Source organism: Pipistrellus hanaki (genome assembly GCF_964339955.1).
Source record: "Pipistrellus hanaki genome assembly, chromosome: 3".
NCBI lineage: Eukaryota > Metazoa > Chordata > Mammalia > Chiroptera > Vespertilionidae > Pipistrellus > Pipistrellus hanaki.
In genome coordinates, this window is record NC_140505.1 from 92,266,608 (window position 1) to 92,284,971 (window position 18,364).

The window sequence follows — 18,364 nt, forward strand, 5'->3', positions numbered from 1 at the left end:
CTCTCCTGTTGTTAAATCTTTATATCTAGATTTTATTTCCACTGCTCATTCACAGTCCTTGACACTATTGAAATCATCAACAGGTCTTCCTGCTTGGTATTTAGGAATCTCCCCTTTTCTAGCCTTCTTAAAAGTCAGATACTGCAAAGGACACCAAGTCAGGCATGATCCCATAATACAGGGAATTAAAGAAGACCAGGGAGCCAAAACAGCAGCTCAGAGGAAGCCTTTATCTCCCCTACTTTTAGCTATACCCCATATAACACTCTAATATACTCCAGAGGAACATCTGTCCCTATTAACTCTCTGGGCTTCTCAGGAAGATCCATGGTTAAAATTTCAGGGAAAATATATCCTTCGCCAAGGACAGGCCTACGATATCTTATGGGCTATTCACAACTCCCTACATATAGATTACATTTACAACTCCTGAAACTCCTCATTGCATGTCCTAGCCTAGCCTTCCTACTGCAAGATATCACCAAAACCTGTTCTTCTTGTTACTCTCTTTCCAAGGACAGGTTAGACCTTTCTCCACTCATCAGGCAAGAGGCCAAATCCCTGGAAAAGACTGGCTTCACTCACATGCCCCCTATAAAAAGAACCAAATTCCTCTTAACCCTCATAGATACCTTCTCAGGATGGGTAGAAGCCATTCCCCACTATGTCTGACTACTTCATTACAATCATATAATGGACTTGCTTTCGTATCTCAAATGACTCAACAGGTTTCCTCCACTCTGAACATCCAGTGGAACTTACACTCTCTCCTACCATCCCCAACCTTCAGACAAGGTAGAAAAGGCAAATTCCTTAATTAAGTCTAACCTAATTAAATTAAATCTCAAAACTAAAGAACCTTAAACTACTCTCCTACCTCTAGCCCTTACGCACATCAGGTCAACCTTCCTGTGCATGCTCCTTTCTTAGTTCATTTGAGCTTATGTATAAAAAACCCTTCTTATTAGGCAACCTCCCTCCCATAGAGACCCCGCTAGGAGACTATGTCCCCATTTTAAATCTCATCCAACAATTACTGAGAGAAAATGCTCATCAGATCCTCCCTCAACCTTTTATGGGAAACACCCCCCCACCCCCCGCCTACTCCTCACATCCAGGGGACTGGGTCCTCCTAAAGGAAATCCATTCATCAAATAAGTTACAGCTCTGATGACAAGGCCCTTATAATTACCCTAAGAGCAGCTAAACTATAGGGGCATACCCCATGGTTCCACCTTTCCAGATTAAAACCCATCTCAGGAACAGCTCCATCACATGAGCTGGAGTCCCCTTAGTATTACAGCTACATGATCAAGCCAACCAGACTCCACCTTATCTGCATCCCAGAAGAAGAGGTACACCCTATGTATTAACCTCTGAAAGCCCACTTTCTCTCTCAATACAAATACTCCAGGTCCTAGCTACTACCCTCCCCCCTTTACATCAGGATTCTCACCTTTCTAGGGGACTCCCTTCTATAAGGGGACTTTGATTACCCATGGGAAAATATTTTCTTCTTTCTAGACCCTGAACATACTCTTCTCCACCTTGGTACAATCCCTGATCCTGAAGTGGGGATTAGCTCTCCTCCTAACCCCATTCCAGCCCTTCTCTCTGACACCCAAAGGAACTTTCTCACCTCCACTCATTCAAATGAACACTTAACCTTATCTATTCCCCCCTAAATCAAACCAATCCAGCCTTTGCCAGGGATTTCTGAATCTGGCTTTCCCACTACTCTTTAGCATATACCACTATCCCTACACCAATCACAAGATGGAATCAGGTAAAAATCACTATAGCTGATAAAAAGGAAAAGGGAACTACATTCCTCAAAAAGTCAGACACCCTTCTAGGAATTATCCTAAAGCCCAGGCAAATCAAGCCTCCCTTCTTTTCTGTATTTGTATTCAATCTCTTGCTAAGATAGCTCCTTCCTCCATTCCCTTCTCATGTCCTATTACTCTACACAGCCCATTAATTGCCCAAGCCTCTTTATGCTTTACAAGGTCACATGGTAATATAACAATAAGCCATTTCCCATCATCAGCTTGTAACACCAGTTAATGTAAAACTACCAAATGGCCACTGGTCCCAATGAGTTGACTACCACGTCTTTCCAGAAGCCAGTGGTTATTTCCTACAGCCAGTCAGCTTTATTTCTTATCCACCCATCCAGGACCGAGGCTCCAACTGCTGCTTTCCTTCCCTTTCTCTTTCTATCATTCTATCATTTCCTTCCCCTTTCACTGCAATAAAATTTCAACCATTCATCTGTCACTCCTTATTGGTGGTGCCATGGTAACTACCCTTTCAGCTTGGACTGTGGAACTGAGAAAAGAAACCTAATATTCTTTAGTCCACCTTTTCTCTCTATACCTTTCAACTTGTCTCCATGATCAAGGATTCTTTTTCCTTTGTGGGGAGAACACATATATCTGTCTCCCCACCAACTGGACAGGAACCTGTACTCTCATCTGTCTCTAACCCAATTTGGATGTAGCCCCAACAATCAGTCTTTACCTGTCTCAACTCACCATATCCAACACAAGAGGGCAGTTCAGATAATCCCTCTCTAATAACTTTTGGCATCACAGCAAATATTGTAACTGGCATAGAGGGCCTAACCATTGCTTTCTCCTATTTTGAAATCCTGTCTCAGGATCTATAAGAAAACTCTAGATGCCTACAAAACTGGGAAAACAAGAACTTCACCCCAGGATAACCTATCCTCCCCTTTAATATCACTAGTCAAGCAACTTGGACCCTTGATCTTTTTCTCTCCAAAGATAACTTCTAGGCCTCAGTTGTAATTCAGCCTGAAGCCCAGAAAAACAGCAAAACCAGACAAGTGATGCTATGGAAACCTCAGGACCAGCTTTTACTCCCATGTCACTCAACAGGACCATTTTTGAGCCTTCACCAACCAGTTTCTTGGGGAAATCATTCTGCTGTAACCCCTTTGTTAGCCCACTACTATCAAAGCCCATTCCCCTGTAATCTCGATGTCTCTCCTAAGTAGGAAATAAATATGAAAGATATGACCTTTGTCCCTATTCCATAAAACAAAAAGGCTGGAATGTTAGGTCTAATCAAATAATTGAATCAATACTCCCTCCCCTGGGAACTGACCTTTAGGCCACTTCACAATGGATACTTTCTTAGACCACATTCTACTTGCTAATGCCATTATCTCTCCTCTCTGGAGTTTCCCAGAATTTGGAACTGCACAGAGAATTCTCCACCCAGAAAAAGCCCACCTAGAGTCCTTAAAAAACCTCTGACTCCCTGTTTTGGGGTCCTGATATCATTTTGGGTCTCAGCCCATCTGGTATTCATATGTCTTAATAAATTTATAATCTCTTACCACATTGGCCTCATGCATTCTTCCTTCAGCGACCCTAACAGCTGCCTCTCTGTGTATGTTTCTATGCATTAGGTTCAACTGCTATGTCTCCTGGTCTTGACAAAGTGGACTTTTTTGGGACAGTAGTACAGTCTCCCTCATCACCTGAATTGGTGCTACAGATGTATGATTGGTGTGGGTTGTTCCTTCCTGTTGTTGAGCCTTGATTGCTCTTGGCACTACAGTGGGAGAGATTCACCTTTATGCTGATTGGTTGTGAGGTCTGGCCATGACTACCATGGACAAGTTGTTGTGCAGGATCTGACCAGATGAAGCAGGATCCACTTTAGCTGGCCTTTGGTGCTTGCTGGATTCACCCTTTTGGGTGTGACATTTGTAGAGGTGGTTGGGTAATGCTCTGGTGTGGAGTGAATCTGGTCACAAGGTGTGTTGGTTCTGGGGCCTCTTGGGAGGTTAGGCAAAGGTCAGCCGCTCCCTGTGCCCTGCCTATGGCCACCTAGTATAAGCTACAATGTGATCTGCAGGTGGTTGACCCTTGTGCTGGGCTTAGAGGTTCCTGAGAGAGGCTAAGTTATGAACTAAGGCTTGCTTCTGTAAATGCTGAATTGGGGCTGTTTAGCCAAAGGCCACATTCTGCTTGTTTGGGGTTGATGAACCTTTGAGACTCTTTAGGGAAGTCCTCAACATGAGCCTAGATAGCTATTTGTTTTAAAAAGCCACTGGAATAGGCTTGTATGGGCCTGCAAGTTCAGTGTGTCAGGGTCTCAGAGAAATCAGCAGAGCAGGGCAAACAGTGTTAGCTAAGTTGATGGAGACTCAGATCTGGTGCTTACTTGCACCTGCAAGAGGAGGAATCAGCAAACAAACAATGGCTTCTGCCAGCACTTCCAGCTGGGGAAAGCTGCTCCTCCAGCCCTCACCCCAAAGCCAGATAATTCAGTTCTTCTCTGTATGTCCCTGGTGCCTTTTGAGCTGCTGCCCCACCAATAGAGCTCAGAACCAGTGAGTCCATCAGCAGATAAATTTGTGAACTCCTGGGACTCCAGAAGCTGTCTGAATCAGCCACAACCTCCATTAATTTTCACATTTAGAAGTTATGAGGACTGCTCTTCCTGGTACTGGACCCTGTGCTTGATGACCCCATGTGGGACTGGGACCCTTTATACTTCATGAGGATGTGTGCAGCTAAGATATCCCTCCTAAATTTTAACCACCACATATGAATGTGGGAACAGCCTATTCTGCAACTCTGCTCCTCCTAACAATCTCTACATAACTTTTCCTGTAGATCATTAGTTATAGGATTCTGTTCAGCTAGACTTCAGGCAGTTATCAGTGATGATTGTTCTGTAGTTTAGTTGTAATTTTGATGTGGTCATGGGAGGAGATGAGCATAGTATTTACCTATGCCACCATCTTGACTTGAAGTCCATGGTGACTTGGACTTTTAAGTCTTCTTTCAAATGTTACTGGAGAAGAGCTTTGTTCTGCACATTTCGGACTACACATTCTTATCATCTGAAAAGTTTAAAATATAAATGCCTGGTACTACCCCCAGATATTTGGTTTCATTTGGCTTATGGTGGGAAACAGTCATTGGTACTTTTTTAAAATATATATTTTTTATTGATTTCAGAGAAAAGAGGGAGATAAGAACATTAATGATGAGAGAGAATCATTGACCTCCTGGCATGCTCCCCCTACTGAGTCTGCAACCTGGGCATGTGCCCTCACTGGGAATCAAACCACAAACTCTTGGTTCATAGGTCAGTGCTCAACCACTAAGCCATGCTGGCTGGGCCACTGGTCCTTTTTAAAAGATGCTCCAGATGATTTAAAAATGCAGTCAGGATGACAGCTGATTTGATTAAAAAGAAATTGAAACTAGACCAGTGTCAAAGGAGGAATAAATCTGCAGACACATGCAAAAGTCTCTCTCTTGATTTTTTCAAACAAAGCAAACACGCATATGTATTATTACACATTCTTTTCTGCCCTGTGTTTTCTGTGTTCCCCCCCCCCCTTCCATTGGCATGGACAATTTTGAGATTCCTATAATTAAGTAAATCATTCCTAAAATGCACTGACATACCTTCATATTGCTCTTTCTTCCCAGGATCTAGATGAGTATTTGCTTTTTCACTTTGGGGTGCTTCAGGATGAATATTGTACTGCATGCCCTCTTTACTGTAGACCCAGACAAGACCTACTGCATCTGCCTTTTATTTTAATGTGATTCTCAGGCAGAGTGGAGAGAGAGGTGGTGATACCCTCTCAGGAGGTTAAAAACCATGGTATTTTTAAAAAATATATTTTATTGATTTTTTTACAGAGAGGAAGGGAGAGAGATAAAGAGCTAGAAATGTCGGTGAGAGAGAAACACCGACCAGCTGCCTCTTGCACACCCCCTACCGGGGATGTGCCTGCAACCAACGTACATGCCCCTGACCGGAATCGAACCTGGGACCTTTCAGTCCGCAGACCGACGCTCTACCACTGAGCCAAACCGGTTTCAGCAACCATGGTATTTTTTAATCTTGTCAGTACATTTAAATTATCTGGGAAACAGAAAATTTTTGATAACTGAGTCCCACCTCCAAAAATTTGGACTTAGTTATTCTACAGAGTGGCCTGGACATGGAGATTTTTAGAAGTTTCTTCAAGTGATTCTAGTATGCACCTAATATTGAAAACTATTGTAACAGGAGGTTCATGGCTATTCTAATTTGGCAGGGTAACAGCACCAAGAAGAGTGGAAGAGCAGAGGAGAAATGTCCCCTTTCAGTTGCTCTTACTCCTGGAGAAGATGCAGGACAGTCGACAGAAAGCAGTGAGACCCATGGAACTCGTCTACTGTCTCCAGAAGTACAATGTACCATGTAAGACAGTGCTCCTAGCACTTGATCCTGTGCTCTAAAGGGTATGAGGAAATGAAAAAGAGATAGGAAGAAGGAAGAGGGGGAAGAAAAGAAGAAGGAGGAAAGAGAAAGAGAGTACAGGGAGAAGGAGAGAAAGAGGGAAAGAGTCAAAGAGGGAGAAGGGGAGAGGGGAGATTGAGAGGGACTAATAATAAAATTAGGTAGACTGTGGACCCATTATATTGGAGGCATTTATGAAGATCTGAAAAATTTTGAAGAGCCCTATTTACATATGCATAAATAATGTATTTGTTACATTTAGGCATATATTACTTTCATACTCACTCTTTTTCTGCCTCTCAGTAGAATAAGTAAGCCTAAGAATTTTCTCAAAGCTGATTCAGCTGCAGGTAAAGAATCCCAGGAAAACATAATAAAAAATTAATAAGGAGATATCATTTTATACAAAAATAACTCATAAAATAGTTTTGTTTTTAAAACCAGCTTTATTGAGATATATGTCACATACTATAAAACTCACTCTTTTAAAAATATGTAATTCAGAAGTTTTAGCATACTCACAGAGTAGTGCAATCATAATCATAATATACTTTTAGAACATTTTATCACCCCAAAAGTGACTCCATACCTCTTAACAGTCATTCACAATTCTATTTTGTTTCCTTCTAGGTTTTATACTATTAGCTCTTACATTTTGTTTCATTTGAGTTAATTTTTGTGAATATTATAACGTAAGGGTTCCAACTTCATTCATTGCATATGAGCATTTAATTATTCCAGCACCATTTGTACAAAAAAAGTATTCTTTACCCATTGAATTATTTTCTTTTTTGTATTTATTTTTATTTTTTTATTAAATTATTATCTGTGTACATATTTTACCATTGCCACCCCCCCTCTGTCCCATACATACCCTCCCTCCCCAGAGTTTTGTGTCCATTGGTTGTACTTATATGCATGTATACAAGTCCTTCGGTTGATCTCTTCTCCCCCCCAGATCTGCCTTCCCTCTCCACTGTAATTTGACAGTCTGCTTGTTGAAATACTGTCTCTATGTCTATTGGTTCATCAGTTTATAATGTTCTTTATTATCCATAAATAAGTGAGGTCATGTGGTGTTTCTCTTTCATTGCCTGGCTTACTTGACTCAGCATGATGGTCTCCAATTCCATCCAGGTTGCTGCAAATGATGAGAATTCCTTCTTTTTTATGGCAGCATAGTATTCCATTGTGTAGATGTACCATGGTTTTTGGATCCAATCATCTGCTGACGGGCACCTAGGCTGTTTCCAAATCCTAGCTATTGTAGATTGTGTTGCTATGAACATAGGGGTGCATATTATCCTTTCTAATTGGTGTTTCTAGTTTCTTGGGATACATTCCTATGAGTGGGACTACTGGGTCAAATAGGAGTTCCATTTTCTGTTTGTTGAGGAAACTCCATAGTGTTCTCCACAGTGGTTGCACCAGTCTGCATTCCCACCAGCAGTGCATGAGAGTTCCTTTTTCTCTGCAACCTCGCCAACACTTGTCGTTCGTTGATTTGTTGATGTTGGCCATTCTGACAGGTGTGAGATGGTACCGCATTGTTGTTTTCATTTGCATCTCTTGGATAATTAGTGACTTTGAGCATGTTTTCATGTGCCTCTTGGCCTTCCTTCTGTCTTCTTTTAAAAATATTCTATTTAGGTCCATTGCCCATTTTTTAATTGGATCATTCATTTTCCTTTTGTTTAGTTGTATAACCTGTCTATAGATGTTGGAGATTAAATCTTTATCAGTGATAACATTTGCAAATATGTTCTCCCATACAGTGGGCTTTCTTGTTGTTTTGTTGATGGCTTCTTTTACTGTAAGAAAGCTCTTTATTTTGATGTAGTTCCATTTGTTTATTTTCTTTTTACCTTCCATTGCCCTAGGGGCAGTATCAGTGATGAAATTCTTTCGGCATTTGTCTGAGATTTTGCTGCCTGTGGATGCCTCTAGTACTTTTATGGTTTCCCGTCTTATGTTTAAGTCCTGTATCCATTTTGAGTTTATTTTTGTGTATGGTGTAAGTTGGTGATCTAGTTTCATTCTTTTGTATGTATCTTTCCAATTTTCCCAACACCATTTATTGAAGAGACTGTCTTGACTCCATTGTATATTTCTTGGCGTTAATTTTGTATCCTGCTACATTGCCAAATTCATTTATTAAGCCAATTAGTTTTTTTAATAGAGTCTTTTGGGTTTTTTATGTACAATATCATGTCATCTGCAAATAAGGATAACTTTACTTCTTCTTTTACAATTTGGATGCCTTTTATTTCCTCTTCTTATCTAATTGCAATGGCTAGTACTTCCAGTACTATGTCAAACAGGAGTGGTGAGAGTGGGCATCCCTATCTTGTTCCTGTTCTTAGAGGGAATGGTTTTAGTTTTTGCCCATTGAGTATAATGTTGGCTGTGGGTTTATCATATATAGCTTTTATTATGTTGAGGAATGATCCTTATACTCCCACCTTGTTGAGAGTTTTTATCAGGAAAGGGTGTTGGATTTTATCAAATGCTTTTTCTGCATCAATTGATATGACTATATGATTTTTATCTTTCAATTTGTTTATGTGATGTATCACGTTTATTGATATGAGGATATTGTACCACCCTTGCATTCCCAGAATAAATCCTACTTTGTCATGGTGTATGATCTTCGTGATGTTATGCTGGAGCCAATTTGCTAGAATTTTGTTGGGAATTTTGGCATCTATGTTCATGAGGGATATTGGCCTGTAATTCTCTTTTATTGAGTTGTCCTTATCTGATTTTGGTATTAGGGTGATGCTGGCTTCATAGAAGGAGTTTGGAAGTGTTCCTTCCTTTTGAATTTTTTGGAATAGTCTGTGGAGAACAGGTTTCAGTTCTTCCTTGAATGTTTGGTAAAACTCTCCTGTGAAGCCATCTGGCACTGGGCTTTTGTGTGCTGGAAGGTTTTTGATGACCATTTCAATTTCTTTCCAAGTCACTGTTCTATTGAGATTTTTAGAATCTTCCTGATTTGAGTTTTGGAAGGTTGTATTTTTCTTGGAACATATCCATTTCCTCGAGGTTGTCCAGTTTGTTGGAATAGAGTTGTTCGTAGTATTTTGTAACAATACTTTGTATTTTGGCAGGCTCTGTTGTTATTTCACCTCTTTCATTTCTGAGTTTGTTTATTTGAGTCCTTTCTCTTTGTTTCTTGGTTAGCCTGGCTAGAGGTTCATCTATCATGTTTATTCTTTCAAAGAACCAGCTCTTGGTTTTGTTGATCTTATGTATTTTTTCTTTAGTCTCTATGTCGTTTATGTCCCCTCTGATTTTTGTTATTTCCTTCTTTCTGCTTACACTGGGCTTTTCTTGTTGCTCTTTTTCTAAATCTTTGAGTTGTAGACTTAGATCATTTGTTACCATTTTTTTCTTGTTTTTTTGTAATAGGCTTGTAGGGATATGAACTTCCCTCTCAAAACTGCTTTTGCTGCGTCCCATAGATTTTGGATTGTTGTGTTTTCATTGTCATTTGTTTCCAGGATGTTTTTTTATTTCTTCCTTGATTTCTCTGGTAACCCAGTCCTTGTTTAATAGCATGCTGTTTAGTCTCCATGTGTTTGATTTCTTTGGATTATTTTATTATAGTTAATTTCCAGTTTTATGCCACTATGATCTGAGAAGAGGCTTGATATGATTTCTGTCTTCTTGAATTTGAAGAGACTTTGCCTATGTCCAAAAATGTGGTCTATCTTTGAGAATGTCCCATGTGCACTTGAGAAGAAAGTATATTCTGTGGCTTTGGGTGGAATGTTCTGATGATGTCGATTAATTCCATCTGGTCTAGTGAGTCATTTAGGATGGATATTTCTTTGCTGATTTTTTGTTTAGATGATTTGTTGAAGGGTGACATTGGGGTACTAAAATCTCCTACTATGATTGTATTGCTATTAATCTCTCCCTTAATGTCCTCCAGAAGTTTGTTGTTGTTTTTTTTTAATGTATTTAGGTGCTCCCGTATTGGATGCATATATATTTACCAGGTTTATTTCTTCTTGTTGGATTGCTTCCTTTAGTATTATGAAGTGGCCTTCATTATCTTTTGTTATGTCCTTCACTCTGAGATCTAATTTGTCAGATATAAGTATTGCTACCTCAGCTTTTTTTTCATTTCCATTCGCCTGAAAAAACTTTTTCCATCCCTTCACCCTCAGTCTGTGTGCGTCTTTTTTTCTGAAGTGAGTTTCTTGTAGACAACAGATATATGGGTACTGTTTTCTTATCCAACCTGTTACCCTATGTCTTTTGATTGGAGCATTTAAACCATTTACATTTAAAGTTATTAATGATAGGTACTCATTTGACGCCATTTTTATTCTATACCCCTGTGTTCCTTCTTCGCTTTCTATTTCTTTATTTTAACAGTAGACCCTTTAGCATTTCTTGCATTGCTGGTTTGGTGCAGATAAATTCCTTTAGTCTTTTTTGTCTGTGAAGCTCCTGATTTCCCCTTCAATTTTGATTGATAGCCTTGCTGGGTACAGTATTCTTGGATTCAGACACTTCTTTTGCATGACTTTGTATATTTCATCCCATTCCCTTCTGGCCTGATGAGTTTCTGTTGAGAAATCAGTTGCTAGTCTGATGGGGGTTCCTTCATATGCAACTTTCTGTCTCTCTCTGGCTGCTTTTAAAATTCTTACTTTGTCGTTGGTGTTTGCCAATTTAATTATAATATGCCTTGGCGTCGGTTTCCTGGGATTTATTTTGCTTGGGACGAGCATCGTGGATTTGTGTGGTTTTTTCTTCTCTATATCAGTAAAGTTTTCTGTCATTATTTCTTGAAATACGTTTTCCATGTCTACCTCAGTTTCCTTTCCTTCTGGAACCCCTATTATTCGAATATTGTGTGTTTTCTTTGTATTGTCCCAAAGCTCCCAGAGGCTCTCTTCCTGCTTTTTAATTTTTTTTTTTTCTAGAAGCTGCTCTACTTGAGTATTTTTTTCCATCTTGTCTTCTAGCTAACTGATGTGGTCCTCTGCTTCTTCTAGTCTAATCTTGATGCTTCCTATTGAGTTCTTCATGGTAGCGATGTCATTTTTCATTTCTTCTTGGTTCATCTTCATTTCCTCTTGGTTCTTCTTCAGTTCCTCATGGTTCTTCTTCATTTCTTCTTGGTTATTGTCAAATTTCTCTTCCATTCTTTTTAGCCATCTTATGATCATTACTCTGAATTCCTGATCTGGTAGGTTGCTTGACTCTAACTTGTTTACTTCCTTTTCTGGTGATGCCTGCTTTTCTTTCATGTGCGGGCTATTTCTTTGTCTGCCCATGGTCTCTCTTTTCAGGATGTCTGGTTATGTGGTTTTCTTTCTCCTTTCCGTGGGTGATTGAAGAACTCCCTTGAATCCACGTGTTTGCGCCGATTTGGGCATCATAGCTGCTCGATGGTCCCCTCTGTTGTGGGTTTTCCAGGCATCAGAAAAGGTCCTCCTTTCTTGGTAAGATGGCACAGCCTTCCCTCTGAGCCCGTAGCACCTAGAGAGGTCTCCACCACCGCAGTGCTGGATGCTTGGTCAGGAAATCCTGTCCAGAGGACCCTTACCTTCTTTTAGAGTCCTGATACCCCTTAGCTTGCTAATCTATACTCCCTGGGCGACTCCTAGAAGCTGATTCTATCTGTTCTGGTACTAGGCTCAGAACAAGTCTGTCTGATCGGTCGCCATCTTGTCTCTCCTCCCCATAGTCCTTTTTTGTCTGTGAAACTCCTGATTTCACCTTCAATTTTGAGTGATAGCCTTGCTGGGTACAGTATTCTTGGGTTTACACCCTTCCTTTGCATGACTTTGTATATTTCTTTCCATTCCCTTATGGCCTGATGTGTTTCTGTTGAGAAATCAGTCCCTAGTCTGATGGGGATTCCTTTGTAGGTAACCTTCTGTCTCTCTCTGGCAGCTTTTAAGATTCTTTGTCATTGGTGTTTGCAAATTTAATTATAATGTGCCTTGGCATCAGTCCTTTGGGGTTCATTTTGCTTGGGTCTCTCTGAGCTTCTTGGATTTGTGTGTGTTTTTTCCTCCCTATATCAGGGAAGTTTTCCATCATTGTTTCTTGAAACAGGTTTCCTATTCCTTTCTCAGTTTCCTCTCCTTCTGGAACCTCTATTATGCGTATGTTGTTTTGTTTTGTGTTGTCCCAAAGTTCCCTTAGGCTCTCATCCTGCTTTTCAAATTTTTTTCCTAGAAGTTGCTCTACTTGGGTATTTTTCCCCTCCTTGTCTTCTGATGCAGTCCTCTGATTCTTCTAGTCTACTGTTGATGCTTTCTATTGAGTTCTTCACAGCAGTGATGTCATTTTTCATTTCTTCTTTGTTCTTCTTCATTTCCTCTTGGTTCTTACTCATATTATCGAATTTGTCTTCCATTCTTTTCAGCCACCTTATGACCATTTTTCTGAATTCTTTGTCTGGCAGGTTGCTTTCCTCCATTTCATTTACTGCCTTTTCTGATGATGCCTGCTTTTCTTTCATTTGTGGGCTTTTTTTTGTCTCCCCATGGTCTCTCTTCTCTGGATGTCTGGAGAGCATTAAAAGTCTCTGCACATGCAATAATTCCTATAAGATGTTTAGAGTTTCCAAAATTGGAGATTTTGCCACTCCACTATAGGTATTCACCAGAACATTATCACCCTTTTTGTCTGTGCACAATCTGGTTTTTGTGAAGATAGTTATGGCCTTCTAGGATCTGCTTAGTGCAAATATTTAGGTGGAGTGTTTTATCGGCCCCCACTTTGATTGCAAAAGAAAAGAAAGGCTTACCAAAATATTTGCAGCTGGACTAAATGCAATGCTTTTTCCTCTATCTGTTGCCTGTTTCCAAAAGAGTGAGCACTGTAACCAGTGAATGGGCTAGAAATGAATCAGCGCATCAGATTGACCTGAGAAGGTGGAGAGTGAATTGGAACCCCTTGTGACACTTATAGTTAATTAATATTTGACAAAGTACAATAGATAAGAGCATACAATGGAGTAAAGACAGTCTTTTCAATAAATAGTATTGAGAAAATTGGACATGTACATGCAGAAAATGAAACTAGACCACCAACTTATACCACACACAAGAAAAACTCAAAATGGATAAAACACTTAATTGTAATTTGAAAAACCATAAAAAATCCTTAAAAAAACCAAATGTAATAAAATCTCAGACATCTCTCATAGCAGAATCTTTGCCAATATATCTTCTATGGCAAGACAAACAAGGGAAATCTTTTTTAATGGAGCTACATAAAGCTAAAAAGCTTTTGCACAGCAAAATAAACCTTTAAAAAATGTCAAAAGAACCCACTCTATGAGAGAATACATTTGCCAATGACACATCTAATAAGGGGTTAATTTCCGATTATGTAAAGAATTTATATAAGTTAACAGAAGGAAGACAAACAATCCAATTTAAAAATTGGAAAGGACCTGAATAGTTACTTCTTCAAAGAAGACATACAAATGGCTAAGAGAAATATGAAAAAATGCTCAAAATTACTAATTACAATATTAGGGAAATGTAAGTTAAAAGTGCAATGGGATATCACTTCATACCTGCCAGAATGTCTACGAACAATAAAAAAATTAAAAAAACACAAGTGCTGGTAAGAATGTGGAGAAAAGGGAACCCTACTGCATTATGGATGGTAATGCAGACTGGTGTAGACAATATGAAGGTTCCTCAAAAATATTAAAAATGTAACTTCTTTTGACCCAGAAATCCTCCCCCCCCCCTTTTTATTTTTGAGTATATCCTAAGAATACCAAAACACCAATATATATATATCCCCATGTTCAAGGCAGCACTATTTACAATGGCCAAGATCTGGAAACAGGCCAAGTGCCCATCAGTAGATGAGTGGATAAAAAACTGTGGTTTAGGGAGAAGGAAGCTGGTAACCAGCAAAATGGCAGGGAAAGAGCATGTGTGAGAGAATGAGGGAGGGAAAGAGGAGTGTGTGGATGTGTTTGGTGAATGTGTGTGTGATCAAAGTACAGCTACATCCTTCAAGACTTTCAGGGGCTGGTGAACTGGGAGATCTTAGAATATGAAACCCTGCTGCCACTGAAAACATTCCTGGGCAGCCCTCGCTGGCCCAGAAAGGATGCCATCTTGAAGGGAAGAGCTGTTGTTACTAGGATTCTAGCCACACAACCACCCAGACTTGCCTCAGATGCAAACCAGTGCCTTAAAGCCACGCTGGACAAATACCTGCTACCATAGCTACAGACCCAGGGACAACAAGACTCCAGACATCCCAGCTACAGATTTCTGTGAGTCACAGAGCACAAATCCCTCCACCCCAGCCTGACTCAGTGGCAAAGGGCCTGTGTGACCCATGGTGTGTGAGTGGGCCTTCTGCCAACACCAGGCATCCCAGAAACATGGATTATTTGTGAAACCCTGCCACACTAGCAAGCCAGGGACTTGGATTATCAGTGTGCTTGGAAGGCTGCATGGAGCATCAGTGACTTTGTTTTTCTGCAAACACAAGCTGGGACTCTGTTTCTTGCATACACATACTTGGACTGATTATCAGTGCATATGGACTGATTCTTGGTGCCATGTAAGACCGCACTGAGCAATAATGACTTTGATTCTTGGCTCCACTGCATGCACATGTGTGCGAGAACTCTGTTTCTCATCATGCACTCATGGGGACTCTGATTATCAGAGAGCGCATGAAGCCACACAAAATGCCAGAGACTCTAATTTTCAATTCTTGGCATGTGCACATGGGGACTCTTATTTTCAGTGCACACACACAGTGACTCTGTTTTTCTGAGTGCACACGCAAGGACACTAATTGGAGGTGTGAGCACGAAGTCACACCAAGCATCAGTGACTCATTCTTGGTACACGCAGAGAACCCAATTCTCAGTGCACGCATGAGGCTGCACTGGGTGACTGTGACTGTGATTCTCGACACAGGCACGTGGGGATTCTGATTCTTGGCATGCATGGCTCCTGCTGAACCATGAAAGCCACACATCTTGGTGTCTGAGCTCTTCAGTGACACACAGGTGGTGTGACACTCCCACAATATATGATTACAGCCCCTGGAACTTGGTGCTTGGACTATCTGGTGATAGCTAGAATGAGGAGACAATGAAACAATCCCCAAGGGAAAGAAAAAGAGGAATCGCCAATAAAGAAATTAAGTGAAATAGAGGCATGAAATATGTCAGAGAAGTAATTCAGAATAAATTGTTTCATAAACCAGATGGATGAAAAAACCCACAACCTATGCAAAAATCAGGAAGAAATCTAAAGTGATATAGCTACAATAAAAAATGCAATGGAGAGACACAAAATGGCGGAAGAATAGATGGATGGGTTCTGAGCCTTATTCAGAAGCAGAAAGAGAGAACAGCTGAGGGTCGTTAGCAAGCTAAGAGAAAGGCGAGCTCCAGGAGAAGGTAGGGGACTACTGATTAGGTTGCTCATGACAGGGAAGCAAACACAGTGGGGCTGGGTCCCCTCCCAGAGCTACCTACGGGCTTGGACGGGGAAATCTCACCATCTTTAAAGGAAAAGTGGATCTTGTCAGAAGCCTAATATCCATATCCACAGTGACCACCACCAAGCAGCTGTGAGCCCCAGATCGCTGGTCCCAGGCAGCACAAACACTTGGACTCAAAGGAGGGCTCCACTGCACAACAAAAAGGTCAGATTTTGTGAGGATAGGGTGAGTCCACGTGGAAGAAAGAAGCGCATGCACCGCATAGAAGCTGGAGGACTGGGGCGGTGTTTACAAGGAGAAGCCCCGTGCTATTGGGCTGGTGTCACCCGTGATTGTGGACTGGGCTCCTAATAGGGGAGGATATCTAAAGATAGCCCATTTTGATCTGACATGGAGGGATAGCCAGTGAGCTTCACAACAGGGCAGGTGCTTGGAATTGCCCACCAACTTCCACAGATCAGTGGAGTGTCATAGAGAAAAAAAAAAGCAAAAAAAAAAAAAAAAGCTAGAGAGGCTTTAGAGCCCTGGAAGTCATCTCAGAAACACTGCCACCCAGAGGCTAAATCACAAATTGACCTTAGTGCAATAAAAAAATCAAAGCAAGGCCTGCATAAAAATCAGGACCAATTATAACACTGAGGAGCAGTGAAACACAGGGAACTGCAATACTGTATGGACTGGGAAACAGGCATGCCAAACAGAATGATAAAGTGAATGACTTTTACTACTCCACATTTTATTTAATTTTTTAATTTTTGTTTTTTATTTTCATTATTTGCAACATTTACTCAAGAAACTATTTTTTTCTTTTTTCCTCACTTGATTTTACCTTTTTAATTAATACATTTTTATTTGTAAAAGTAGCATTATTACTACTATTATTTTACCTTTTTTAACTTATTACTTTTGTTTATTTTTATTATTATTTTTTTAAGTGTCATATTATTTGCTCTTTATTTTACTTCAGGATTAGTGTTCTACAGTCTATTTTTACCTTTCCTTCACCAATGCTTTATTCTATCTCAACCCTACCTTTTGCCATCACTCTCTTCCTAACATTTCCCCCTTTGGTGCCCTGTTTATCTTAACCCTTTCCTACTCTAGATTTTCCCTATTTTTTCTGTATACCCTCTGCTAAAATTTCACCCTACTTGTGTATATCTAATTTCCAACCCCCTGCTCCAAGCCCATCCACACCTCCCTTTTCGCTGTCCTAAAAAAAACCACCAAAAACAAAAAACAATAGACCCCACTAAAATATAAAGGATTGTTAAGAAATACCACAAACAACTCTATTCCAACAAACTGGACCACCTGGAGGAAATGGGCATAGTCCTGGGAAAATATAACCTTCCAAAACTCAATCAGGTAGAATCTAAACACCTCAACAGGCCAATAACTATGGAAGAAATTGAAGCAGTCATCAAAAATCTTCTGGCAAACAAAAGCCTGGAGCCAGATGGCTTCACAGGAGAGTTTTACCAAAAATTCAAGGAAGAACCAAAACCTATTATCCTCCAACTAATCCAAAAAATTAAATAGGAAGGAACACTTCCAAGATCCTTCTATGAAGCCATCATTATCCCAATACCAAAACCAGAGAAAGACAACACAATGAAAGAGAAATACAGGCCAATATCCCTCATGAATATAGATGCCAAATCCTCAACAAAATTCTAGCAAATTGGATCCAGCAGTATATCAGAAAGATCATACAACATGACCAAGTAGGATTTATCGCAGGGATGCAAGGATGGTACAATATCCACAAATCAATAAACGTGAGATATCACATAAACAAATTGAGAGATAAAATGACATAGTCATATCAATTGATGCAGAAAAAGAATTTGACAAAATCCAACACCCTCTCTTGACAAAACTCCCAGCAAAGTGGGAATAGAAGGATCATACCTCAACATAATAAAAGCCATATATGATAACCCATCAGGGGTCCTCAAACTTTTTAAAGTGGGGGCCAGATCACGGTCCCTCAGAGAGCTGGAGGGCCGGACTATATGAACTACTAATTCCTACTGTAACACCTCGGCTGCACTCACTGCCCAAAAAACCTGGCGGGCTGGATCAGACTCCTCTGCGGGCCGCATGTGGCCCGCGGGCCGTAGTTTGAAGACCCCTGGCCAACATCATAGTCAATGGGCAGAAACTAAAACCATTTCCCTTAAGAATAGGAACAAGACAGGGATGCCCACTCTCACCACTCCTGTTCGACACAGTACTGGAAGTATTAGCCATTGCAATTAGATAAGAAGAAAAAATAAAAGGCATCCAAATTGGAAAAGTACACCTGTCCTTATTTGCAGATACCATGATATTGTACATAACAAATCTGAAAGAATCCATAAAAAAAACTAATAGACTTAACAAATGAATTCAGCAATGTAGCAGGATACAAAATTAACGCCAAGAAATCTATGGCATTTCTATACACCAATAGTGAACTTAGAGAAAAAGAGACTAAAACAGGAATCTCATTTACCATCACATCAAAACAATTAAGATATCTAGGAATAAACTTTACTAAGGAGGTAAAAGACTTATACATGGAAAACTATGGGACACTGAAAAAAGAGATAGAGGAAGATGTAAACAG

At 40.2% G+C, this 18,364-nt stretch overlaps 1 protein-coding gene across 1 annotated transcript in view; it reads left to right on the top strand.

Annotated features, from left to right (window-relative positions):
- The window catches only part of USP18 (ubiquitin specific peptidase 18), a 47,075-nt gene that overhangs the window by 7,097 nt on the left and 21,614 nt on the right, over positions 1-18,364 (top strand). Inside the window, 1 exon segment of the mRNA XM_084878610.1 lies at positions 6,101-6,246. Within this exon segment, the coding sequence (XP_084734736.1) occupies positions 6,101-6,246 (146 nt within the window).